The 27,991-nt window shown below is 41.4% G+C and overlaps 1 protein-coding gene across 1 annotated transcript; it reads left to right on the top strand.

The window, feature by feature from the left end:
• Window positions 1–157: 157 nt before the first annotated feature.
• Window positions 158–27,931, top strand: LOC134196855 (uncharacterized). Its single transcript, XM_062666076.1, has 54 exons — window positions 158–226; window positions 763–1,174; window positions 1,237–1,399; window positions 1,463–1,697; window positions 1,756–1,869; window positions 1,931–2,330; window positions 2,833–3,010; window positions 3,071–3,314; window positions 3,368–3,490; window positions 3,556–3,952; window positions 4,011–4,176; window positions 4,233–4,461; window positions 4,561–5,344; window positions 5,402–5,564; window positions 5,618–5,834; window positions 5,894–6,292; window positions 6,356–6,394; window positions 6,455–7,220; window positions 7,284–7,449; window positions 7,517–7,742; window positions 8,013–8,126; window positions 8,185–8,584; window positions 8,754–8,919; window positions 8,981–9,218; window positions 9,384–9,506; window positions 9,977–10,364; window positions 10,427–10,595; window positions 10,655–10,883; window positions 10,947–11,357; window positions 11,435–11,837; window positions 11,977–12,142; window positions 12,214–12,427; window positions 12,496–12,888; window positions 14,434–14,913; window positions 15,110–15,469; window positions 15,726–15,860; window positions 16,480–17,030; window positions 17,615–17,840; window positions 18,216–18,335; window positions 18,410–18,806; window positions 18,865–19,030; window positions 19,091–19,322; window positions 19,622–20,014; window positions 20,078–20,650; window positions 20,712–21,629; window positions 23,106–23,656; window positions 24,271–24,493; window positions 24,877–24,996; window positions 25,071–25,467; window positions 25,527–25,692; window positions 25,753–25,984; window positions 26,329–26,721; window positions 26,784–27,047; window positions 27,111–27,931. Exons 1-54 carry the CDS (start codon window positions 172–174, stop codon window positions 27,686–27,688), a joined length of 16,365 nt encoding a protein of 5,454 aa, XP_062522060.1. The 5' UTR covers window positions 158–171; the 3' UTR covers window positions 27,689–27,931.
• The last annotated feature ends 60 nt before the right edge of the window (window positions 27,932–27,991 follow it).

Here is a 27,991-nt window from a genome sequence, read left to right as displayed (position 1 = left end):
GTTTTCGTGACATTGTAGAGAGGATATGCTTTGTGCTATTGTAGCCATAATTATGTACGTCACTGAAGACGTTAAGGTGTGAAATGGTTCACTAGACAGTAGGTGCTAATTACAATGCAGGTGGCGTGAGCAGAGTTCCTGTTGGATTTCTGTGGAAGGCAGCAACAAGAAATGGAGTTAGCTGCTGCTCTCATTTGTCTCTTACTTCACAACTGCTGTGTACAAGGTGATGATGACTGTAATATTTGTTAACTCTATTGAGGTGTACAGTCTAACGAAGACTATAGTATTCATACCTGATTGCATGTGAGTTGTTGGGAGTTTGAGACAGAAAGGAATTCGCAGGTTGCAAGAGAGAGCAAAATGGCTGTTGAATTGATTACTTCAGTCGCTGAGATTGTGCATAGTACAACATGCGTTTGTGTGTCTTACTCATACATACTGTATTTGTGCATGTATGTGGACGAGGGGTCAACAGATGGTCAGCAGTTGTTGTATAGACTTGCTTGCTAATGGCTTGTGATCTCTTTGTTTGCATGCTATCAAATGGTGCTTGTTGTCTGATTTTGATTTGTCGCATAGTATAGTTTGGCTTACTGCCTACATAGCGAGACACCTGTGCTAGTCACCTGAGAAGTGGTAAAGGAAATTGAGGCTCCATCTTGTCTAGATGATATAGCAATTAAATGACAGAACTAAGTCATGTTGCCATTAGATGTCAGTGTGTGAGCATCACATTGTTTCATGTGTGTCTCTCTACAGCGGACGAGCACCAAGATCGTTTGTTGATTGCTGAAAGAGGAAAGATTGACTCTCTAGTTCTGCAAGAAGACGGAGGGCCTGTCAATAGCATCGATGCGACAGTTGATGGCGTGGAACGTCCAGTTGCAGTGGATTACGATGCTCTACAACATCGTGTTATCTTTACTGACACGAGACAGCATTGGGTGGCAAGCCAACTGTTGAATGGATCTACGAGCACACTACACCCGATTGACAAAGTGCTTTCTTCGCCTTTGGGAGTAGCTTTTGACTGGATCAGCAGACTAGTCTTTTACAGTGACTTTGATTACCGAGTGATTATAATGTGTACAGCGAGTGGTCATTACATTAAACCTGTACTCTTTACTACTCCATCAAAGCCAGGCCCACTAGCCGTCGATCCTCAGAATGGGTTACATATCTGCTTCAGTGTGTCCAAGTCAGTCGTCCGATGAACTCATGTTGTTTGTGTAGGTTAATTTATTGGGGTGATAAGTCAACTCCGGCTCAAATAGAACGGGTATATTACAGTGGCAAAGGACGGAATGTGGTAGCAAGAGGTTTGAGATCGGTGACCGGGTTGGCATTGGATGCCGATCGGCAGATGCTTTACTGGAGCGACGGCGAACTCAAACAGGTTGATTTTCTAGAACACTAATCAAGTTTGCAAATTTAATTTTTACGTATTCTTTTGTTGTAGATACTTGTAGTGAATGTTAATGGTAGTGAAGCATCTCAGCCTACTCTTGTCCTCCAGCCAACGTTGAATGTTTATATCAGTGACCTGTCGTTAAGTGCAAGTAGCATCTACTGGATAGACCAACGCTCTAACACCATCTATAGGTCACCAAGAGATGGATTTAGCTCAGTATCATACTTCAATGCCTCACAACAGCCATATGCCATCTCGGTCTACAATGCTAGTCGTGACGAAGGTAATGCAATATTTTAATTAATTGTGACGATATCAGTGAGATTACTAAGTGTCTGTAGGTTCCAATGCATGTTCGGAGAACAACTGTAGCCAACTTTGTCTGATAGAAATGTCTTACAAATTATGCTCTTGTGCGTATGGTTTTTTGGATGCCGATGGTGTCACATGCAACAGTGAGTCGTTCTTGTTCATCACATTCATGGTATGAAATGTGATATGCTAATTGCTCCATAGCTCCTGAACAATACCTCCTTGTGGTGAACAACCAAAGTATTAGAGGATTTACACTTGACACGTCAACTAATGATCTAAAAGATGCTATTGAGCCTATTACAGGACTGTCTAAACCACTGGATGTTGACTATGATCCTTTGACTGGAAATCTGTACTATACTGATCCAATTGAGAAGGCTCTGATTGAAATCAATATGACAACACGAAACAGGAGGACTGTGTTGGGTGGACTTTCTTATCCTGAGGGCATTGCTGTTGATTGGAGCAGCAAAGTGTTGTATTACACAGACAACAGACTGAATATTATCGGTGCCGTTTCATATAGCGGCGAAAATTTCAAGACTATTATAAGTAAAGGCCTGGACCAACCACGTGACATTGTGCTCAATCACAGAAATGGGTGCTCATTTACATAATTATGATATTTTATTTTTAATTAGAATAAATAACTGCAATACAGAAGTTATGATAATTATGATACTGCAGCAATAACAATAACGATGACAATGATGATGATAATACATATAATATATTATATTTTATATCTATATATGCTAGAATGATTTCGAGCCACATGCTTGCAGAAATAGATGATGTTTTGAGTGGGGACTTTCATGTATCTAAGTAAATAGTTTTGAGTGTAATATATATATATATATATATATATATATATATATATATATATATATATATATTTAATTTTTTAATTATATATATTGCAATTATATATATTACAATATTATATATATGTGCGTTTTGAGATGTTTTTTCTTCTCTAGATGACACTATGATGTACTAGTAAGTTTTAAGTTGGGGAGGGGATAGCTAGATGTGGGTGTTAAAGATATATAATAAAATAATATATATATATATATATATATATATTACATGTTGATTTGCAGCACAATGTATTGGACTGATTGGGGAAGTACAACTCCAAAGATTGAAATGGCAGCGAAGACTGGAGTTGAGAGAACAGTTATAGTAGCCAAAGGAAGCACCACTGTGAAATGGCCAAATGGAATCACGTTAGATCTGGACAACGAGAAGCTGTATTGGGTCGATGCATATACTGACAGAGTAAGCACTTATTCGGATGTGTTGGCAGATTGAACGACATCTTAGTAGTTATGATTTTAGATCGAATCTTGTAATTTGGATGGTACAAATCGTACACTGTTGTATGACTTGAAATCCATTCATCCATTCAGTGTCGCTATCTTCAACGGGACTATTTTCTTTTCTGACTGGATTAACCATAAGGGCTCGTTGGCTACAATTCCGATTGCTGGTGGCACAATGCCCATATTTATAAATGTAACGTATCCACCATTTGGCAGCAGACCGGGAGGACTGAAGGTCTACGACTCAACTCAAGTACCACGTATGTGACTTGGTGTATACTAATGTCTATATTAGAAGGAATGTATTGATTAGTGATGACTCGTTGTGCCGAGAAAGATGCTTGTGCTACCGGACAGCTTTGTCTTCAGGAACCCAATGGTATAGCATGTATCTGCAGATATGGATTTATTCGTGGAGGATCAAAAGAATGTCGAAGTATAGAGTTTGTTGTTGTTGTTGTTGTCATTGAATTGCATGATTGTTTATATTGATTATTGCAGCTCCGGATCAATTTGTTGTTTTCACTGACGGAAAGGAGATCCGTGGCATGACTCTTGATTCTCGCTCGTCAGGCGTTGAAGATGTATTTAAGCCCTTAATGGTTGATGGTAACGCAGCTGCATTGGATTACGATGCAATTGACGGGTACATTTACTGGACAAACACAATAAATGGAACAATATCTCGAAGTACGTTGAAAGGAGGGACTAAAGTTATATTGTCTGGTCTGGTGAATCCCGAAGGACTGGCTGTCGACTGGATCACTCGCAATATTTACTACACAGACGACGGCATAAACATTATTGGTATGGTAACGTTTGATGGAAATTACAGCATTGTTATTATCAATGAGGATCTCCAGAGTCCACGAGAAATCGCCATCGATCCTGAGCAAGGGTTAGATATACTCCAATGTTATCTGATTATTTGAGAGTCACGGATGTATTGTCAATAGTTTGATGTATTGGACTGATTGGGGTCTCAAGAGAGTCGAGCAGGCAGACATGGCAGGAGGGAATCGTCAGATTTTGCTGAACAATAAAACTGTTCAAGAGCCAACTGGTCTTGCCCTTGATCTTCAGGGAAGAAAACTGTACTGGGCTGACAGACAACTAGATCTAGTTAGTTGTGAATGTTGATTTATTGTTGATCTCTTGATCTCATGTTGTTCATACAGATTGGCGAGTATGATCTAACAGGAGTGAGCGGCCCCAAAACGTATAAAGCACCGAATGTTAACTTGCACCAATATCACATGGCACACTATGCCGGTGTTGTGTATTTCACCGATCAGAAACTACTTGGTGTGTACCGATGGGGAATACGTGATCGTGTAGCATACAGGATGGTGAGAACGAGACTGAAAGTGTTGGGAGTCGTCGTTTACGATGCCGATAGGACAAACGGTCAGTCTGTTTGTATAATGACATGCATGCTATCTGTATTGGTCTATTATTTGGCATGCATGTTTGGTGTGCATTGTTTTATCGTTTGGTGCGTTGCAGGGACAACTGCTTGTTCGAGTAACAACGGTGGCTGTTCTTACGTCTGCCTTCCTGTGCCCATGGGGCGGCAATGTGTCTGCATGAAGGAAAACACAACAAGTTGCATGCCAAGAATCGTAGCCTCGCCTACATCAGCAACTGTCAAAGAAAACAGCAAAGTTACACTTCGCTGTAAGCTAAAGCCGGCGAGAGAATTTGGTGTGCCATACTCTGCGGCAATATGGTACCTGGATGGCAGAGCGATTGCAAAGATGTCTGGCTCTGATCTAATCAATGACGTTGCAATTTTAACCGTAGCACAAGTGAACAGCAGCAGTGCTGGTGTCTATACGTGCATTGTGAGCAACTACTATGGCAATGTGACATCACAACCTGCAACGCTCTCTCTCACATCAAAGAGAGATTTTATTTTGTTGAGCGATGATGACCTCATACGAGCGGTTGACGTGTCATCAACGGTCACTACAACTGTGGACTTATTCACTATTACTACTGCTGGCAACGTATCAGCGGTGGACACCGATGTTAGTGCTCAAACAGTATTCTACACTGCGGGAGCAAATGGCACTATTTATCGTTCAAATAGGAATGGTAGCTTATTTGGTCAGTGGAGGGGAGTGGGTGCAATCGGTGCTCTAACGGCTGACTGGATAGGAAAACACATTTACTTTACAGAATCGGATTTAAAAAGAATATCATTAGTGAGTATGGATTTTTCCTATTTCTATGTCGTTGTCAAAAACGTTACACTCGTGGACACGCTAGTTGTAGATCCGTTGTCCGGGTGAGGCATTATTGTTGTGATACAAATGTCGTGTTCTCTGACTCGGATTGAATATAGGTTGATGTTCTGGTTGGTGTCAGGAGCATCGTCTCGGATCGAGAAATCTACAATGAGCGGTGATAGTCGTTCGGTATTCCTTTCTTCGGTTATTACACAGCCAACAGGATTAGCGTTTGATCGAAAGAAACGACGACTTTGTATCACCACAAACAGCAATTTGGTTAGTACATTTGGTTGGTCATTTACTACGATTTCATTGGTTGTTACATGTAGTGGTATGTGAGTACTGATGGTTCTGATCGACAGCAATTTGCTACGAGCGTGCAACGAGTGATGAAGCTGGCTGTGTATGATACTGTGGCATACATTAGTGATATGACGAATAGAACAATGTGGCAATGGAATATCACTACAAATGTTATAAATCTGTTGCTCGAATCGTCCGGATTACACGGTCCTGTAACTTACTACACAACAAGTGGAGAGTCCGGTGTGTTTATCAATACTTATTGTATACGTCAATGTATGATTGATCTGATGTGTTTGTAGGTACGAATGCCTGCTCAGAGGGAAACGGTGGATGTGAGCAGATTTGTCTTCCAACGCCCGATGGGAGACTTTGTGTTTGTCCAGACAGCAACAAGACTGCTTGCATGCCAACTATCGTTCGTGGTCCCGTCTCTCGTAAGGTAGTCGAGGGTGTGTCGGTCACGTTTCATTGTCGTGTGGCGAACACATCAAGTCTTGGATACCCGACAACATCAGTTGTGTGGATGTACAATGGCTCCAAGCAGATGACATACAATTTGTCTAATATGCCAAGTGATAATGATGCCGTGCTGACGATTGGGTTGGTAACAACATCCAATGGAGGTGTGTATTCCTGTCGAGTTGGAAACAAATATGGTGTCGTTGTGTCAGACAATGCCACTCTTCAGGTTACTTCAGGTAACGAACTCTTCACTTTGTGTTTTGCTGTTACAGCTTTATGGTTGTTTGCATTGTTTGCAGAGTCAACGAGTCCACCAACGGGCACTCCTAATGCAACATGTATGTTTGTTCACTATTGTTCTAGAAATAATTGTATTGTAGTATTTGTTGAACTCGTAGTGGGTTCTTCTGTATCCAATGTGGTCACAGTTGCGTCTCAAAAAGCAAGCAGCAGAGCTCAGACTATGGGAACGACTGGTGCTGTTGTCACGACGACTAGTTCTGTTGTCACGACGACTAGTTCTGTTGTCACGACGACCAGTCGGACGTCTTCCAGTGCTGGCCCTGGTGTGACATCTGCTGTTGTATCGACTCGAATGCCGTCAACTGCGGTCATATCTAATAGTACTCCAACTTCTGTTGCAACCTCTGCTGCCACATCGACTCGCATTTTTCCCACTGTTAGCTCAACCACCGTGTCTACAATTCGTTCGTCATCCGGTGGCACACCATCAGCTATGACTCCAGTAGCATCGACACCATCTCCTCCAGTTGGGTTTTTGGTTGTATCAGAGACATCCGTGATTGAACTCCTAGATACGAAAACATTCAAGCCCGTGTATCGCACGATCGAGGGTCTTCAACGTGTGGTGAATGTCGACTGTGATATGAGTACTCAGCAACTCTTCTGGGTCGACTCCTTGCAACACTGGGTAGCCAAACAGTCGTTGAATAGTAGTAGCATGAATGGCACTAGGAAAGTGATTGCCAAGAGTGTCTCAGTACCATACGGCATTGCCGTAGACTGGATTGGTAAACAGATCTTCTTTACTGATCAGGCGCTAGATTTTATTGGTGTTGTCAGTATGGACGGACTCTATGCGATGGCCATTCCTATGTTGTCAGTGGCAAGTCCTACCTCTATTGCATTGGATCCTGAGAAAGGGTATATACAATAAAATGCCTGCATGTCTGAGTCGTATTGTGTAGACGACCGTTTGTGTTAAAGGTTGATGTTTTGGGTGAATTCTGGGACTAAAGTCGAGATAAAGAGAGCGTACATGAGTGGTTCCTCGGTAACGACGGTTGTTGACTCCGGTCTTAACACTCCAGTGGCCATAGTTATTGACCCAGAAACGAGCGAATTATTCTGGATTGATTCCGGACTGGACCAGGTCACCTAATTCATTACAATTTGTGAATGAGCGATTGCTAGTTGGTTTGTTGTCTTTATCCCTTCAGATTGAAGTGTTTAATTTGCTGACTAGTAGACGAACGAAGCTCCTGTTACGAAGCAGTAATATAGTTCCGTTCGGTATGGCACTCAGCGATACTTCGATCTACTGGTCGGATCGACGTGACAGTAAAATTTACGAAACGCCGAGGACTGGCTGGAGTGTTAGAGAGAGAATGACGACATTATTGCCACCACACGGACTTTCTTATTGCAGATTCAAGCCAAAACAGGGTGAGAAAATTGTTGTGTGATGTTGTCATGTTGTGTGGTGTTGGGATGTTGTGTGGTGTTGTCATGTTGTGTGGTGTTGTCATATTGTGTGATGTTGTTGTGTTGCGTGGTGTTGCTGTCTTGTGTGGTGTTGTGTTGTGTGGTGTTGTCATGTGTGTTGTTGTGTTGTGTGGTGTTGTCATGTTGTGTGGTGTTGTCTATTGTATTATGTTGTTATGTTGTGTTATGTTGTCATGTTGTGTTATGCTGTCATGTTTGGTGGTCGTGCAGGCAGCAACTATTGCTCATCGTCTCGTTGCAATCAGTTGTGCTTTCCCGAGCCCGATCGAGCTGTCTGCGCTTGCAGCTATGGATATATGCTGAACACTGGCATTACATGCAGAGGTAAGAGTCCGTTTCATTAACAGCTGTATCGTGTGTGGAATGAAATTGCTTGTTGTAGTACCGACGTCGTATTACTTGATAACAGAGAAGGGTCGCGTACGAGGGTTTATGATCGACAGTCAAAGTAAAGACTTGAAATCAGCAATTCGTCCGATTACTTCCGTTACTCGACCTTTATTAATGGATTATGATCGTATAACTGGACTTGTTTATTACTCCGACGTGATTCTAAAGACAGTGATGGAGTTGAACCCGCAGACAGGCAAGACGAGGGTTGTCCTTGGCAACTTGGAATATCCCGAAGGCATAGCTGTCGATGCATCCGCTGGTGTTGTTTACTATGGCGATCGCCAACTGAATGTCATCGGAGCTGTGAGAATCAAGGGAGGCGTGAACGCAAAAGTTATCACCGAGAAGTTAGACGAACCGAGAGCAATTGTACTGGACATTGCTGACAGGTAAAGCCACACACACGTGCGTGCACACACACACATGTACACACGTACACACACACACACACACACACACACACACACACACACACACACACACACACACACACACACACACACGCACGCACCACACCACACCACACCTTTTGAATAGAAACACTAATGTATTTTGTAGGAGAATGTACTGGACCGACTGGGGAGCCAATCCTAGGATCGAACGGGCATATATGTCAGGCGCAAATCGAGAAGCGATTGTCACTCGAGATTTGGGATGGCCGAATGGTCTCACTCTTGATATTGCAAATTATAAAATGTATTGGGCCGATGCGAAGCTTGATAAAGTTGGTCACTGTTTGTAGTCGAGTTTGAATCTAAAATTGGTTGGAATGTTTGGTGTTACAGATTGAAGTAGCGACGATGAATGGTACGAAGAGGCAAGTTTTGCTTGCTATAGATGGAGAGCATCCTTTTAGTTTGGCGCTTCATGGGAATACACTGTATTGGTCGGATTGGACAAAGACTGTAATTAGCCGCTTGTTTCTGAACAACGGCTCGACTCTGCATCTACTTGGAATCAAGTACCCTCCTCTTGATCGACGAATTGGTGGACTGTTGTTTGTGAACACTTCAAGCAAGGCTGGTTAGTATATGGTGTGCGTGTGTGTGTGTGTGTGTGTGTGTGTGTGTGTGTGTGTGTGTGTGTGTGTGTGTGTGTTTGTGTCTGTGTGTGTGCATGCGTATCCATGCTTGTGCTTGTGTTTGTGTCTGGAAATTTGTTGCCATATGAAAATTGTTGCATTTGCAGTGCCGTCCGATTGTGCATCAAATGGCGGCTGCGGTGACGATACTGTCTGTCTTCTCAATAAGAAAGGGGTCAAGTGCGCATGCAACTACGGTGTCTACAACATCACAACGAAGGAATGCGAAGGTTCGTGTCTAAACAAGATACATAATAAATTGAATCAGAGTTATGTATGTATTGTAATGTACTTGCAAACCCTTGAATAAAAATATAAAAAATGAAAAAATAAAGTTAGTAAAAGATAATAATAAAAGAATAATGAAAAATAGATAAATAAATAGAATAATAAAATAAAATTAAAATTGAATTAAAAAAATAAATAAATAAATAGATAAATAATAAATAGAATAATAATATAAATAATAAATAGAAATAGAAAAATAATAAAAAAAGGAAAATAAAAAATTAATAAATAATAAAAATAAATAAAAATAAGTAGATAAACAAATAAATAAGAAAATAAAAAATAGAAAAATAAAAAATTAAAATTAAAAAAGGATAATAAACAATAAATAAATAAATAGTGAAATAACATAAATTAAAAAATAAAAAATAGAAAAATTAAAAATTTATATTGTTAATTTTCATGTTTGCAGCATCTGCATCATTCCTCATAATGTCGGATGGCACTCAGATTCGAGGAGTCATCCCGAAGTCATCCGATGTTGTTGTCGATATGTTCAAGCCGTTACAGTCACCTAAGCCTGTAGGTGTAGACTTTGATGCTGTGGAAAGAAAAATCTATTGGACAGACATCAGCGATCGAGCCATTTACCGATCTTCGTTTGGAGGCACGCGAGAACTACTTCTAGGAAATTTGTCTCGACCTGAAGGCATCGCTGTCGACTGGATCGGTCGTAAGGTTTACTACAGTGATGATGGCAGCAACACAATTGGTGTGGTGACAATGGATGGGCAGAAACACATCGTGTTAATGAGAAATATAAGCCGACCGAGAGCCATAGTTTTAGATCCAGAAAATGGGTACAATGCATTTAGTCTCATTATTTGTATAGACAAGTTATGTATTGCGATTTATATATTAGCATCATGTTTTGGACCGACTCGGGCTCGAAACCGAGAATTGAGGAAGCAGACATGGCGGGTGAAAATCGAAAGTTTTTTCTTTCCCAGTTGTTCGTACACGAACCGAGCGGCCTGGCACTGGACCATCACAATCGCAGTCTCTACTGGTCAGACACTAAGCGAGACCAGGTCACTCACACACAAAATATCTAGAAATATGACAATATATTGAGACATTTTGTTTATAGATTGGACGCATTGATCTGGGAAAGAGCACGAATCCGCTTGCTTTTAGAGCCCCAGGGCGTGATCTCCATCCTTTCGATCTGGCGTACTTCGAGGGCATTGTCTACTTTAGCGATCAGAACCTGAAGGGTGTTTACCGCTGGGTGGTGAAGGACAACTCGGCACTGCGAATCGTGAAAATGGACGAGAAACCGGCAGGTCTAGCATATTACAACGCTAGTCAGACATCGGGTAATACAAGTCGACTCGTTGTTTTGTTCCACGAGTGCTACAAAATGTGTGTCAATTGTATAGGATCGAATGCCTGTTCGAAAGACAACGGTGGCTGCCCTCAGTTATGTCTCCCGATTCCAGACGGTCGACGTTGTGCATGCACTAGTGACAACACGAGTGACTGTCAACCAGCAATCGCGTCGTCTCCGGATTCTCTAACTGTCGACGAAACGAGTTATCTGACATTGTCGTGTACTCTGGTGTCCAGCAATGCGACCGGTTTGTCGTACATCAGTGCTCAGTGGTTGAAGGACGGTGACGTCGTTGAATCATACGACGCCAACAGACTCAGATACACCGACGATGTCTCGATCACGATTCGATCTGTCAACAGGAATGATAGCGGGTCATACGTATGTGTCGCTGTCAATAAGTACGGTAGAGCTCGATCCACACCGGCAAACGTAACCGTTCGTAGCATGTCCAACTCACGTAAGTTACCTTCGTATTGAATCTCTTTTCATACACATTGCAATGTATGTATGTATGTACACCGTGTCTGTTTTTAGTGCAATACATTGTTGCCGCAGACTTTGATAGAATCCGTGCCATGAGAGTCGATTCTCGTCCAAATGCTGTTGTTGAGGCGTTTCCTCCGATTGCCATGAACGGACCTGTAACTTCTATCGATTATGATGTCGCGTCGAGTACCGTCGTGTGGGTTGAATCTGGAGGTTTGAATACGAGTAGGATTGTCCAAGCATTCTTGAATGGGACGGAGATATCTAGTTATAATGAATCTGGTCGAGTGGAGGGACTTCGATTTGATCCGACTGCTAACCTGGTTTACTACACACAACCTGATCTTCATCGGGTATGTGTGCGTAGCAACAAGATGGGATCGAGTTGTGTTCCGGTGGTTGAGGATAAGAATGAGCGACCGTTGGATCTCGTTATTCTGCCCGAGAAAGGGTGAGAAATTGGTGTGTGTGTGTGTGTGTGTGTGTGTGTGTGTGTGTGTGTGTGTGTGTGTGAGTGTGTGTGTGTGTGTGTGTGTGTGTGTGTGTGTGTGTGTGTGTGTGTCAGTCGTCTGACTGCCGTGCCATTGTAGAGTTATGTGGTGGATTTCCGATCGCTCAGACAGTCGGCGCATTGTAAAATCAACAATGAGTGGAGACAATAGCAACTTGTTCAAAACGAACCTTGTCGCTTCACCCTTGAAACTCGCAATCGATCGCTCACTCAACAAACTAGTATGGATCAACAACAACAGCCAGGTCAACCCTCCACCACAGTTACTTACTCATAATGAGATCATCCAACAACTGATTGAAAACTGAATTTTCAGGTGTTTCGGTGTAATTTCGATGGTCAAGAATGTCAGTCAAAATTTTTATCATTCAAAGTGGCGGGACTCACAGCAGCCGATGGCATGCTGTACGTCAGTGATCGGGCAAATGGTTCCTTATGGTCTCTGACATTCAACGACGCAAAGCCACCGACCAAAATCGTTGACCGAAGTGCAATCAGAGCTCTAGCATTCTACGACAACAAAGTGATCGGTAAGATCACGTAGTTGTGGTTGATATTAATAACTAAGATTCAGTTATTTGTTTGTATGTGTCGTTAGGAGGTAGTGCGTGTTCACGTGACAACGGCGGATGTCAACAGATTTGTTTACCCACTCCGAGTGGTAGACAGTGTGTTTGCATTCCGGAGCAATTGAAGAGTTGCGTGCCTGTTATCAGTGTGGATCCGGCAACGGTGACAGTCAATGAGTCCGGTTCGGTGGTGCTTCACTGTCGGGTGCAAAACGGATCCACAACAGTTCTGCCCAAGTTTTTGGTCGAATGGTTGAAGGATGGCCGCATCATGTACGTTCATCAGTACAATGACAGCAGCATACCTGATGATCTGGATGTTGTTTTGATGATCACTGTTGCAAATCGGTCGGTTGCTGGGATGTACACGTGTCGTGCTAGTAATGTGTATGGCAGTGTCAATTCATCGACTGTTGTAACTGGTAATTGCAGTTGTTTCACTGTGCTACGTGTGTACGTATGTGTGTCCATTTGTGTGTATACAAATGGACTTTATGTACATCACATGTATACAGATGACTACACACAAAAACCACACACACACACACACACACACACACACACACACACACACACACACACACACACACACACACACACACACACACACACACACACACACACACACCACACACACACACACACACCACACACACACTGATACATACGTACATACTGTACACATGATGTGATGGCATGTCCACTGATAACAGTGATGACTCTCTTTAGTGTCCTCTGTGTCTCTGGTGGGATTTAACACCTGCTTTTGAACGGCATTCCTTTCCACGAAACAGAAAAAGAAAAATTCCAAGAAAAACAAAAAGCGACACAAAAGAGAAACCTGCACGTGGAATAGATTAAAGTGAATAAGGGATGTGCATGCCCAGATCCACTCTCTCATCTTGAAATGCCTTCTATCCACTGGGGCTAGTAATAGCAACAAGTAGAAAAGCAGAACAAGATGCAGTGACTGTACACATACATACGCACATACTGTACATTTTTTTGTACCTACGTACATACAAGAGCCCCTAAGGCTCAGGTTCGATACTGTAATCACTATTCTGCAATCTAACACCGCAATCTAACACCGCAATCTAACACTACTGTATCAGAAGTCACTATGATGTACTTCACACTTGCTGTACTTGCTGTAGACAGAACCTGACACTCCGGGGGGGGGAGAGAGAGGGGGGAGAGAGAGAGAGAGAGAGAGAGGCAATTGTATGTTAGTTCCTTGCCCAAGGGAATTTATGTATGTGGCCCTCCCGCACTCAAACTCTGACCCAAAGGTCCCGGATGTTGCCAATCTCCAACTGCACACTCTAACCAATTGAGCCACATACATACATACATACATACATACATACATACATACTGTACATACATACTGTACACATACATACATACATACTGTACACATACATGCATACTGTACGTACATACATACATACATACTGTACATACATACATACATACATACTGTACATACATACATACGTACATACTGTACATACATACATACATACATACATACATACTGTACATACATACATACATACATACTGTACATACATACATCCGTACTGTACATACATACATACTGTACATACATACATACGTACATACTGTACACATACATACATACTGTACATACATACATACATACATTCATACATACATACTGTATATACATACATACATACTGTACACATACATACATACATACATACGTACTGTATGTACATACACACATACTGTACACATCCATACATACATACTGCACACATACATATATACATACTGTACACATACATACATACTGGACATACATACATACATACATACATACTGTACACATACATACATACTGTGTACATAAATATTGTCAATACATACATACATACATACATACATACATAAACATATTTAGTCTTTGACACTGTTGTTATTTCTGTATCAAATAGTCGTGATGTTGCCTACTCCATCGACTCCCACTATTGGGTCTTTGACCAAAACAATATCAGCAGCAGCAACAACCACCTCAAGCCGACCAGTTGTCGCCATAACAACCCAGAAATCGAAAACAACACAAGCACCTTGGACACCGTTAGCAACCCAGACAAAGAAATCTTCAAAACAAGTTGCTTCTACAGCCGCAACATCCAAAGGTATACAGACGACTAAAGCAAAGCAGACGTCTCGAGCCCCTGGATTGAAGACTGGTTTTCAAACAGCGCAATCAGTTGTGTCAACCCAGCCAGTTGTATCGACGCGGCCAGTTGTATCGACTCAACAACCGTCAACCGCTAATGTTACATCATCTTCAACTGCTAGACAAAAAGGCTCCGAGACTTTCACAAACTTGCCAACAGTAAAGACATCTAGTCAAGTTTCGACCGTAACGAGTCGTGCTACTTCATCTAGACCTTCAGAGAGCATCTCTGGTAAGATATTGTTCTATAGACTCAGCTACATTGTGGCCCACTCTCGTCATCCTTCGATTCTTACTCCTTGGCTGAGTCGTCGACGATTGAGTAAGAATCTGGGAATGACAAAGTTGGGCAACTGTTTGCTGGTCTATGATTATGTGTACAGTAACTGAAACACACAAGGTGTGTGCCTCACTGTTTGTACTTTCAGCGAGTCCACCAGCAGAGTCAAGCAAGGGATCGTCGTCGACTACTGTAGTAGTCGCGATCGTGATCGTCGTTCTCATTCTGTTGATTCTCTTGGTTGTACTTGCTGTCCTCCTGATTGTCAAACGAAGACGCAAATCAAGATCCTACAATCTCAACAGAGTGCAAGTACAGCCACGTATACAGACGACAGCTCAGTTTGATAATCCATCATTCGGCTACAGAACAATGAACAATGAGGGTCTTGACGATGAGACGATCATCGACCCATACAAAATCCCAGAAATGCCCGACATTGAATGGGAGCAGGTGGTGATTTCAGAGCCACCATCAAAGGAGGACAAGGACAACAAAAAGCTGATATAATGACAAGTGTGCAAGACAGTCAATTCTATCATTGCGAGTAATGTAGGCACATAATTGTTGCGATCACACATCATTTGTATGCGACTCTATTTGCACTTGTCTTCACTGTGTAGTACTGTACTAGGTGGCTAGTAATATTAACTAAGCTGTATATGTATAGTACGTAAAAACTGCCTGTTTAGTTGTAAGTACTGTAGTGCACGGTAATGCGATGGAGTGATATGATGGCGTCACTTCCGATCTCTACACAACAGATTGTCGGGTTTTCCAAGAGACCGTATTTTCTGATCTCCACGTCATTCGTCAGTCGTTCGAGAACGAGATGCTGCTCTACGTGCTCGTTACAGGAATCCTTAGCTTTCTGGACTCTCGTCCTTGCGCTGCCAACGGTAAGTCGTCTAGCCTATTTATCTAATCTACTAATTACTTGCAATGGAGTGCCTAGTTGTGTAGGTGTGCACGCATTGTTGCCCGAAACTAGACTTTGTTCACCTACCAGTTGCGTGTACACAAAGTTGCGAACGCAGGGCATTCGTATGAAGCAGAGTTGAGGAATAATACTCCACTGCAGACATCAATAGGTCGGATTGAGTTTGGATAGATGCGGGTTGATACATTTTGTCTAATACGAAACAGTGGGTGGCGCAAAACGAGTAGAACGAGTGATGTAGAGAAGTCTGCTCGAATGCAGTGAGTTGGTGCACCTATTACTTCCCTACTATAGCTAGCAGCTGTAAAACGGAAACTGCAGACTGCAGTCAGCTACGTGTGCATGATCTGCAGTCTGCTGCCTACAGTCTGCGAGTTTGCAGTCTGCGTTTTACACGTGCTGCCCTACTTCGATTTCCATCGCATTTTCTAGTGTTCCGCTTTTTTGCGTGGGGGTACCGGTCACAGACGCAACCCAAACAAACCGCCCAGCTAACCCTATCTGGTTAGTACCCGGGTATATGACCTTGCAAAAACATGAAATTCAGCACTAAAACGCTTGTCGACTTCCTTTTTCAGAGTTCGACCCGTTGCTTGTGGTGGCAGAGAAGTCACGCCTCGAGCTTCTATCTGCTGACGGAAATGTCTCCTCAGCCGGCGTCTTTTCGCCTTCCTCGTTACCTGTTGCCATCGATGTGACGACTGCAGCGGAAAGACTATTTTGGAGCGACAAATGGTCGAAGACCATATCGTCCAGCCGTTTGAATGGCAGCGACAGCAAAGTAGTCGTGAGGAAACTGTCGGCTCCCGACGGTCTGGCTATTGATTGGATATCCAATCAACTTTTTTTCACTGATGGCGAGCTGAATGCCATCGGAGTGAGCGACTTTGTTGGTCGACACACCATCATCATCCTTGATGATTTGGATAAACCGAGAGCGATTGCCGTGGATCCCGAGGGTGGATACATCTATTGGACGGAATGGGGTGCGACGCCCAAGATTGAAAGGAGTTTTATGAGTGGGAAGACAAGGGAGACTCTGGCGCATACGGGACTTAAATGGCCGAATGGGCTGGCTCTGGATTTGATCGGAAGGAGAATCTATTGGGTGGATGCTCATTACAATAGGGTATGTGTAGTAAAGCAAGAGCAATAATAATTATTAATAAGTTTAAATACAATAGCTAAACCATCAGTTAATTACAATACCTTATTAATTAATTAATTTATTTACTTTTTTATTTATTTATTTATTTATTTACATATTTATTAATTTATTTATTTACTTATGTATTTATTTATATATTTATTTATTTATTTATAAATAAAATAAATAAATAAATAAATAAGTAAATTTACTTATATATTTATTTATTTTTTATTTATTTACTTATTTACTTATTTATTTATTACTTATTTATTTATTTATTTACTTATTTACTTATTTATCTATTTAATTATTTATATACTTATCTATTTATTTATTTATTTTATTTATTTATTTACTAATTTACTTATTTATTATCATATTTTATTTGTAATTATATAAATAATTAAATAAATAATAAATACGTAAATAAGTAAATAAATAGTAAATAAATAGATAAATTTAACACATTGGTGTACCAACTTCAAATTTTCGTGTACCAACTTTTGACTTTTTAATTCATATCCAGGTATGTATGCACCTTGTAACATACTCTTCTGTTCTAGATCGAGTCCAGTCGTTTCAATGGCAACTCGCGTCGTGTTGTTATGACATCATCTCAAGATATTCACCCGTTTGGTCTCGCTCTCCAAGGTTCTGACCTCTACTGGAGTGACTGGACTGACAAGAGCCTGTATCAAACATCGACAAACGACGGCACCACAACAAAATTCAAGTCTCTGAAAAACCGACCCTTCGGCATTGCCACTTATAAAAAACAACAACAAAGTGGTAAGCAGTAATTGCAACAATACTTTAGCCACAAGCATTAAAGTACACCCAAACTCTGCATTCGTGTGCATGTGCAAGAAAAGCACAGATGGGGCCATCCATCCATGTGGTATTCAAATTAATGTATTACTATATATAAATTAATACTTATAAATAATATATTAAACATGAATGTATAATAAATAAAACAATATGTACTGCACACAACATGTACCTTGCATTAGACCTGCTGGATTGGCAGGCATCCACATGGGGGTAAAGATGCCAATCGCCTATCAGACAGACGGGTGTAATGACATAATAATATACCATCAACTGCACATTTTTAGCTCTCGCCAATGAGTGTTTGATTGCAAACGTCTCGTTGCTTTACAGGCAGCAATGCTTGCTCAATCAAAAATGGCGGCTGTGAGCATCTTTGTTTGGCCGAAGCCAATTCTGCCATCTGTGCATGTAGTTACGGTCTTCTACAAGCCGACAAGAAAACGTGCAAAGGTATGTAAGCAAGCACACAGTGTGCACGTCCAAGACTACAAATCGATACTTATACTTACTCTGTAACTACACAGGTCAAGAAAAATACTTTCTGGTGACTGATACAAACGCGATTCGTGGCTTGTCTTTCAGTCCCAACGAGAACAAAATGGTGGATGCTATCCAGTCGATAGACTTTGACTATAGCACGACATCACTGGAAATCGATGTGAAGACAAACAACATGTTTGTTGGTGATGCGAAGAACAAAGTCATCAGGAAGATACAACCAGATGGTAGCCAGAGGGTAATTTTGAGTGGAATTGCTGTGATCGAAGGCCTCGGTTATGACTGGACGACAGACAATTTGTACTTCGTGGACAGTGGCCACGATGTGATCGGAGTGGCAGCAGTCTACAGACATATGCATAAAATATTGATCGGTAGCAATTTAGATCAACCAAGAAGCATAGTGCTTGATCCAGAAAGAGGGTAAATATTTCCAACCATTAATTCAATTACCATGTTATGAAAATGTGACTCTGTTTAGAATGATGTATTGGACGGATTGGGGAGCACAGGCAAAGATTGAACGAGCTGATATGAGTGGTGGTGCTCGTCAAACTCTTGTCAATAAGAACTTGGGTTGGCCCAATGGCATCACACTAGACCATCAAACACAGAAAGTCTACTGGGTCGATGCCTATTACGACCGGGTTAGTTGTCCCCGATTCAATTCAATGAACACATTGAGAAACACAAGATTGTCTTTCTAGGTTGAAATGTGTAATGTCGATGGCAGTTCTCGTTCTGTTCTCATTGATACAACGTCCATTCATCCGTTTGGACTTTCCATCTATAAGAATCAGCTTTTCTGGACCGACTGGAAGGTGAAGTCGATCGTTCATTTAGACATCAGCAGTGGCAACTACACTAGCCTTGACATTCAGTTTCCATCTCTGACAAAGCCGAGCGCTATTGTTGTACGGGATCCAGTACTTCGGAATGGTAAGCCAATTTGCTGTCATGTCTTTGACAATGTGGATGGAAAATTGTAACAGACAAGTTGTCTGCAGTGTAAACAGTTGTCTTATTTCAATTTCCAAAGTAAAATAGCAACATAATTTTTCTACTTCAAATAGTATTATTGCCTTTGAATATGTGAATGCTGTTTAGACATGGGCAACTGTTTTACACTGGTGTGTGTGTGTGTGTGTGTGTGTGTGTGTGTGTGTGTGTGTGTGTGTGCTTGCATGTGTGTGCTGATGCATCACATTACAAATACTTCATAACTGTTTCTTCTGTAGGCAATTCAACGTGTTCAATTAATAACGGCAACTGCAAGCAGCTCTGCTTGCCTATTCCATCAGGTCGCCGCTGTGGTTGTACAGCAACGCGTGCTGCTGACTGTTACCCACAGTTTCTTGTACGTCCAACAGACTTAACAGCAGCAAGAGGACAAACAGTCACCTTTTCTTGCAGTGTAGCCTCTGCTACTTCAAGTGGAATCCCACTTGTACGTGTCAGTTGGCTGAAAAATGGACGGTCTATCAAGAAAATAAAAGGAAAGCAGTTGGATAATGGAGACTTTCCTCTTGTCATTCCCAGAGCTTCTATAGTAGACGTAGGTCATTATGAGTGTAGAGTAACAAATCAGTATGGACTTGCAAAAGCAAAGGCATCTCTCACAGTACATTTAGGTAAGATTTGTAGAACTGAAGCTTGTTGCGCAACATGTACAAACAGTGAATCATTTGCTGTAGGTCCTCCTCCGGTTATTGGCACAACTTCAATGCCAGAAACAACTACAATGCCAGCCACAACTTCGGTGCCAGTCACTACTTCAATGCCATTCACTACTTCGATGCCAGACACATCTTCGATGCCGGACACAATGTCGATGCCGGCCACTACTTCGATGCCGGACACGACTTCGATGCCGGACACATCTTCGATGCCGGCCACAACGTCGATGCCGGCCACTACTTTGATGCCGGACACGACTTCGATGCCGGACACATCTTCGATGCCGGACACGACTTCGATGCCGGACACATCTTCGATGCCGGACACGACTTCGATGTTGGACACGACTTCGATGTTGGACACATCTTCGATGCCGGCCACAACGTCGATGCTGGCCACTACTTCGATGCCAGCCACTGCTTCGATGCCAGAAACAACTTCAATTGTAGAGACAGAAGAAGTGACGAGTACACTGACAGGTCATGACACAGTGACTGCCATTGTCTCAACTGATACTAAAGTAACCTTCACTGATGCAGTTGCATCTACTTCCTCCTCCGGTGCTGCTATTAGAACAACATCTGTTCCTGGTTGGTGTACTTTTTTGGTTCTTGAAATTATGTAACCATGCTGATTATTTTCCATTATTAGATTCGACCTCCAAAACTAGTGACACGACTACAATGATGCCTACGACACAAACTTCTAATCAAGCGAGTCAATCTTTCTCGCCTAGTCCAGCTGTAACAGTCCATGATTCTACAGCAACCTCTCAAGCCACAACTCCCAATACAGGCCTACACATACCAACAGCATATGACAGTATAGAATGTAAACCAATTGTTACTGTTAGTGAAATGTCTATGAATCCTCTAACTGATGTTAATATTTCAGTTGAGCCCAATGACAAATTCCAGACTGCTATTACTGCTTCCGTGTCTATACTCTCAGCAAATCAAGAAAAACAATCGACAGGACTTTCACCAGGAATGGCAGGAGGACTGATAGGAGGTGTCATTTTCTTAGTGATTATCATTGCTATTGCTGTATCTGCAACATTCTACTGGAAACAGAGGAGAAAATTTCCTATTACTCCAACGACTCACAGAGATCTTGAATCCACGTTTTCTAATCCAAACTATCAGACCAATGGGAAGCAGTTCCCACTATGCACAATTCCTGTTAACATCTATGAAGGAGAGGGTGAGCCTGTATATGATGAAATAAAGACCGGTGAAGCATCCAATGGACAAACATGTGAAAAACAAGATGAAAACCATGGCTACAATGAAATAAAGGCTACTGCAGCACCAAGTGGACAAGAACAAGAAAAACACGTTGAAAACCATGACTACGACGAACTAAAGGCTGCTGCAGCCCCAAATGGACAAGAACAAGAAAAACACATTGAAAACCACGACTACCAAGTTGTGGGCATCAAGAAAGGAAAGTCATCACAGGAAGACCCCGAAGCAGATGTGGTGCAGTATGAAACCTGTTTTCAAGAAAATGTTGGATACACAGACATGAACCCTGAATATATGACGATGACATTGGATGTCAAAAGCAGTGATACAACTGACTGTTGAAACTCGTCATACTTGCAGTCTATGGAAATAACAAATTCTGGGAAACATGGTAGAATAGATTATTAAACACAGCAGATTTTCCTATGCTGACTAAAGGAAGTAGATTTCAAATCGTGCTGTTTGTCTTGGCTAATGTCTTTTTTTCTGATATGCCACATGTATGCATGGCATTTTTGACTGTATATACTGCATTCAAAATTCATGTAGAATCCGTTCACATGTTGCGTCCTTATAACACTGTGAGTGAAGGCATCAATGCCATGTCAAAGAATTTTCCTGTGGCAGTGTCTACATTCCCTTCTTGAATACAAGACAACGGTAGTAAACCCTTCTTGCCTTGCACACCACAAACAGCAAATAATTGTATTAACAAACTTGAATTTAGAATCTGTAGGTGAAAATGTAGGTACAACACTGACTGTCTAAATACATCTATCAATACAATTTCTCTTTTGGCAAAACGTGTACAGCAACTGGAGTGCATAACTCTACAAAGGCAAAATTAGATGACCAAAGGGATGCTTTATTAGTCGTTCCTGTGTAGTGCTGTACTAGGTGGCTAGTAATATTAACTAAGCTGTATATCTATACACTGCGTAGGACTGTTGGTTTAGTTGTAGTGCACGGTCATGAGGTGGAGTGATATGATGGCGTCACTTCCGCTCTCTACGGATTGTCGGGTTTTCCAGGAGGCCGTATTTTCTGATCTCCACGTTATTTTGTCAGTCGTTCGAGAACGAGATGCTGCTCTACTTGCTCGTTGCAGGAATCCTTAGCTTTCTGGACTCTCGTCCTTGCACTGCCAATGGTAAGTGGCCTAGCCTATTTATCTAATCTACTAATTACTTGCACTGGAGTGCCTAATTGTGTAGGTGTGCCCGCGTTGTTGTTCGGAACTAAACTTTTTTGTTCACCTACCAGTTGCGTGTACACAAAGTTGCGAACGCAGGGCATTCGTATGAAGCAGAGTTGAGGAATACTCCACTGCAGACATCAATTAAGAGTTTGGATAGATGCGGGTTGATGCAGTTTGTGTTAGTGCAAAACAGTGGGTGGCGCAAAACGAGCAGAACGAGTGATGTAAAGAAGTCTGCTCGAATGCAGTGAGTTGGTACACCTATCACTTCCCTACTGTAGCTAGCAGCTGTAAAACGGAGACTGCAGACTGCAGTCTGCATGTGCATGATCTGCAGTCTGTGCTGCATGCAGTCTGCGTTGCGGTGCAGTCTGCGTTGTACAGCTGCCTACAGTCTGCGAGTTTGCAGTCTGCGTTTTACATGTGCTGCGCTACTTCGATGTCCATCGCATTTTCTAGTGTTCCGCTTTTTTGCGTGGCCCGTCACTGACGCAATCCAAACAAACCGCCCAGCTAACCCTATCTGGTTAGTACCCGGGTGTACGACCTTGCAAAAACAGGAAATTCAGAATTAACACGCTTGTCGAATTCCTTTTTCAGAGTTCTACCCGTTGCTTGTGGTGGCGGAGAAGTCACGCCTCGAGATTCTATCCGCTGACGGAAATGTCTCCTCAGCGGGCCTCTTTTCGCCTTCCTCGCTACCTGTTGCCATCGATGTGACGACCGCAGGGGAAAGACTATTTTGGAGCGACAAATGGTCGGAGACCATATCGTCCAGCCGTTTGAATGGCAGCGACAGCAAAGTAGTCGTGAGGAAACTGTCGGCTCCCGACGGTCTGGCTATTGATTGGATATCCAATCAACTTTTTTTCACTGATGGCGAGCTGAATGCCATCGGAGTGAGCGACTTTGTTGGTCGACACACCATCATCATCCTTGATGATTTGGATAAACCGAGAGCGATTGCCGTGGATCCCGAGGGTGGATACATCTATTGGACGGAATGGGGTGCGACGCCCAAGATTGAAAGGAGTTTTATGAGTGGGAAGACAAGGGAGACTCTGGTGCATACGGGACTTAAATGGCCGAATGGGCTGGCTCTGGATTTGATCGGAAGGAGAATCTATTGGGTGGATGCTCATTACAATAGGGTATGTGTAGTAAAGCAAGAACAATAATAATTATGAATAAGTTTAAATACAATAGCTAAACCATCAGTTAATTACAATACCTTATTAATTTATTAATTAATTAATTTATTTATTTATTTATTTATTTATTTATTTATTTACTTATTTATCTATTTATTTATTTATTTATTTATTTATTTATTTACTTATTTATATATTTATTTATTTATTTATCTAGTTATTTATTTATTTACTAATTTTTATTTATTTATTTACTCACTTATTTATTTATTCACTTATTTATTTATTTACTTATTTCTTTATTTATTTATTTATTTATTTACTTATTTATTACTTATTTATATTTATTTTTTATTTACTTATTTATTTATTTATCTATTTAATTATTTATTTACTTATCTACTTATTTATTTATTTACTAATTTACTTATTTATTTATCATTTTATTTATAATTAAATAAATAGTAAATACGTAAATAAGTAAATAAATACGTAAATAAATACATAAATTTAACACATTGGTGTACCAACTTCGAATTTTTGTGTACGAACTTTTGACTTTTTAATTCATATCCAGGTATGTATGCACCTTGTAACATACTCTTCTCTTCCAGATCGAGTCCAGTCATTTTGATGGCAAATCGCGTCTTGTTGTTATGACATCATCTCAAGATATTCACCCGTTTGGTCTCGCTCTCCAAGGTTCTGACCTCTACTGGAGTGACTGGACTGATAAGAGCCTGTATCAAACATCGACAAACGACGGCACCACAACAAAATTCAAATCTCTGAAAAACCGACCCTTCGGCATTGCCATTTATAAAAAACAACAAAGTGGTAAGCAGTAATTGCAACAATACTTTAGCCACAAGCATTAAAGTACACCCAAACTCTGCATTCGTGTGCATGTGCAAGAAAAGCACAGATGGGGCCATTACATCCATCCATGTGGTATTCAAATTAATGTATTACTATATATAAATTAATACTTATAAATAATATATTAAACATAAATGTATAATAAATAAAACAATAAATATGTACTGCACACAACATGTACCTTGCATTAGACCTGCTGCATTGGCGGGCACCCACATGGGGTAAAGATGCCAATCGCCTATCAGACAGACGGGCGTAATGACATAATAATATACTATCAACTGCACATTTTTAGCTCTCACCAATGAGTGTATGATTGCAAACGTCTCGTTGCTTTACAGGCAGCAATGCTTGCTCAATCAAAAACGGCGGCTGTGAGCATCTTTGTTTGGCCGAAGCCAATTCTGCCATCTGTGCATGTAGTTACGGTCTTCTACAAGCCGACAAGAAAACGTGCAAAGGTATGTAAGAGAGCACACAGTGTGCACGTCCAAGACTACAAATCGATACTTATACTTACTCTGTAACTACACAGGTCAAGAAAAATACTTTCTGGTGACTGATACAAACGCGATTCGTGGCTTGTCTTTCAGTCCCAACGAGAACAAAATGGTGGATGCTATCCAGTCGATAGACTTTGACTATAGCACGACATCACTGGAAATCGATGTGAAGACAAACAACATGTTTGTTGGTGATGTGAAGAACAAAGTCATCAGGAAGATACGACCAGATGGTAGCCAGAGGGTAATTTTGAGTGGAATTGCTGTGATCGAAGGCCTCGGTTATGACTGGACGACAGACAATTTGTACTTCGTGGACAGTGGCCACGATGTGATCGGAGTGGCAGCAGTCTACAGACATATGCATAAAATATTGATCCGTAGCAATTTAGATCAACCGAGAAGCATAGTGCTTGATCCAGAAAGAGGGTAAATATTTCCGACCATTAATTCCATTACCGTGTGATGAAAAATGTGACTCTGTTTAGAATGATGTATTGGACGGATTGGGGAGCACAGGCAAAGATTGAACGAGCTGATATGAGTGGTGGTGCTCGTCAAACTCTTGTCAATAAGAACTTGGGTTGGCCCAATGGCATCACACTAGATCATCAAACACAGAAAGTCTACTGGGTCGATGCCTATTACGACCGGGTTAGTTGTCCCCGATTCAATTCAATGAACACATTGAGAAACACAAGATTGTCTTTCTAGGTTGAAACGTGTAATGTCGATGGCAGTTCTCGTTCTGTTCTCATTGATACAACGTCCATTCATCCGTTTGGACTTTCCATCTATAAGAATCAGCTTTTCTGGACCGACTGGAAGGTGAAGTCGATCGTTCATTTAGACATCAGCAGTGGCAACTACACTAGCCTTGACATTCAGTTTCCATCTCTGACAAAGCCGAGTGCTATTGTTGTACGGGATCCAGTACTTCGGAATGGTAAGCCAATTTGCTGTCATGTCTTTGACAATGTGGATGGAAAATTGTAACTGACGAGTTGTCTGCAGTGTAAACAGTTGCCTTATTTCAATTTCCAAAATAAAATAGCAACATAATTTTTCTACTTCAAATAGCATTATTGCCTTTGAATATGTGAATGCTGTTTAGACATGGGCAACTGTTTTACACTGGTGTGTGTGTGTGTGTGTGTGTGTGTGTGTGTGTGTGTGTGTGTGTGTGTGTGTGTGTGTGTGTGTGTGTGTGTGTGTGTGTGTGTGTGTGTGTGTGCTGATGCATCACATTACAAATTCTTTATAAGTAGACTGCAACTGTTTCTTCTGTAGGCAATTCAACGTGTTCAATTAATAACGGCAACTGCAAGCAGCTCTGCATGCCTATTCCATCAGGTCGCCGCTGTGGTTGTACAGCAACTCGTGCTGCTGACTGTTACCCACAGTTTCTTGTACGTCCAACGGACTTAACAGCAGCAAGAGGACAAACAGTCACCTTTTCTTGCAGTGTAGCCTCTGCTACTTCAAGTGGAATCCCACTTGTACGCGTTAGTTGGCTGAAAAATAGACGGTCTATAAAGACAATAACAGGAAAGCAGTTGGATAATGGAGACTTTCCTCTTGTCATTCCCAGAGCTTCTATAGTAGATGTAGGTCATTATGAGTGTAGAGTAACAAATCAGTATGGACTTGTAAAAGCAAAGGCATCTCTCACAGTACATTTAGGTAAGATTTGTAGAACTGAAGCTTGTTGCACAACATATACAAACAGTGAATCATTGCTGTAGGTCCTCCTCCGGTTATTGGCACAACTTCAATGCCGGAAACAACTACAATGCCAGCCACAACTTCGGCGCCAGTCACGACTTCGATGCCGGCCACAACTTCAATTGTAGAGACAGACGAAGTGACAAGTACAATGACAGGTCATGACACAGTGACTGCCATTGTCTCAACTGATACTATAGCTGTAACAATCCATGATTCTACAGCAACCTCACAAGCCACAATTCCCCATACAGGCCTACCAACAGCATATGACAGTATAGAAGGTAAACCAATTGTTACTGTTAGTGAAATGTCTATGAATCCTCTAACTGATGTTAATATTTCAGTTGAGCCCAATGACAAATTCCAGACTGCTATTACTGCTTCCATGTCTATACTCTCAGCAAATCAAGAAAAACATTCAACAGGACTTTCACCAGGAATGGCAGCACTGCGACTGATAGCAGGTGTCATTGCCTTAGTGATTTTCATTGCTATTGTTGTATCTGCAACATACTACTGGAAACAGAGGAGAAAATTTCCTATTACTCCAATGACTCACAGAGATCTTGAATCCAAATTTTCTAATCCAAACTATCAGACCAATGGGAAGCATTACCCATTATGCACAATTCCTGGTAACATCTATGGAGGAGAGGGTGAGCCTATATATGATGAAATAAAGACCGGTGAAGCATCCAATGGACAAACATGTGAAAAACAAGATGAAAACCATGGCTACAATGAAATAAAGGCTACTGCAGCACCAAGTAGACAAGAACAAGAAAAACACGTTGAAAACCATGACTACCAAGTTGTGCTCATCAAGAAAGGAAAGTCATCACAGGAAGACCCCGAAGCAGATGTGGTGCAGTCTGAAACCTGTTTTTCAGAAAATGTTGGATACACAGACAATGAACCATAAATTGGATGTCAACGCAGTGATACAACTGACTGTTGAAACTCGTCATACTTGCAGTCTATGGAAATAACAAATTCTGGGAAACATGGTAGAATAGATTATTAAACACAGCAGATTTTGAAAGGAAGTAGATTTCAAATAGTACTGTTTGTCTTGGGTAATGTCCTTTTTTCTGATTTTCTGATTTGCCACATGTATGCTTGGCATTTTTGACTGTATATACTGCATTCAAAATTCATGTAGAATCCGTTCACATGTTGCGTCCTAACACTGTGAGTGAAAGCATCAATGCCATGTCAAAGAATT

Source organism: Corticium candelabrum, chromosome 21 (genome assembly GCF_963422355.1).
Source record: "Corticium candelabrum chromosome 21, ooCorCand1.1, whole genome shotgun sequence".
Classification (NCBI taxonomy): Eukaryota; Metazoa; Porifera; class Homoscleromorpha; order Homosclerophorida; family Plakinidae; genus Corticium; species Corticium candelabrum.
This window is presented reverse-complemented; position numbering and strand designations above follow the sequence as displayed.

What these genes read in the sequence shown, in the direction of transcription:
- LOC134196855 (XM_062666076.1), top strand. Translation starts at nt 172, where the DNA reads ATGGAGTTAGCTGCTGCTCTCATTTGTCTCTTACTTCACAACTGCTGT. An exon ending in GTGCTTGATCCAGAAAGAGG is followed by an intron (nt 25,468 to 25,526) that starts GTAAATATTTCC and finishes GACTCTGTTTAG; the next exon opens with AATGATGTATTGGACGGATT. An exon ending in GGATCCAGTACTTCGGAATG is followed by an intron (nt 25,985 to 26,328) that starts GTAAGCCAATTT and finishes TTTCTTCTGTAG; the next exon opens with GCAATTCAACGTGTTCAATT.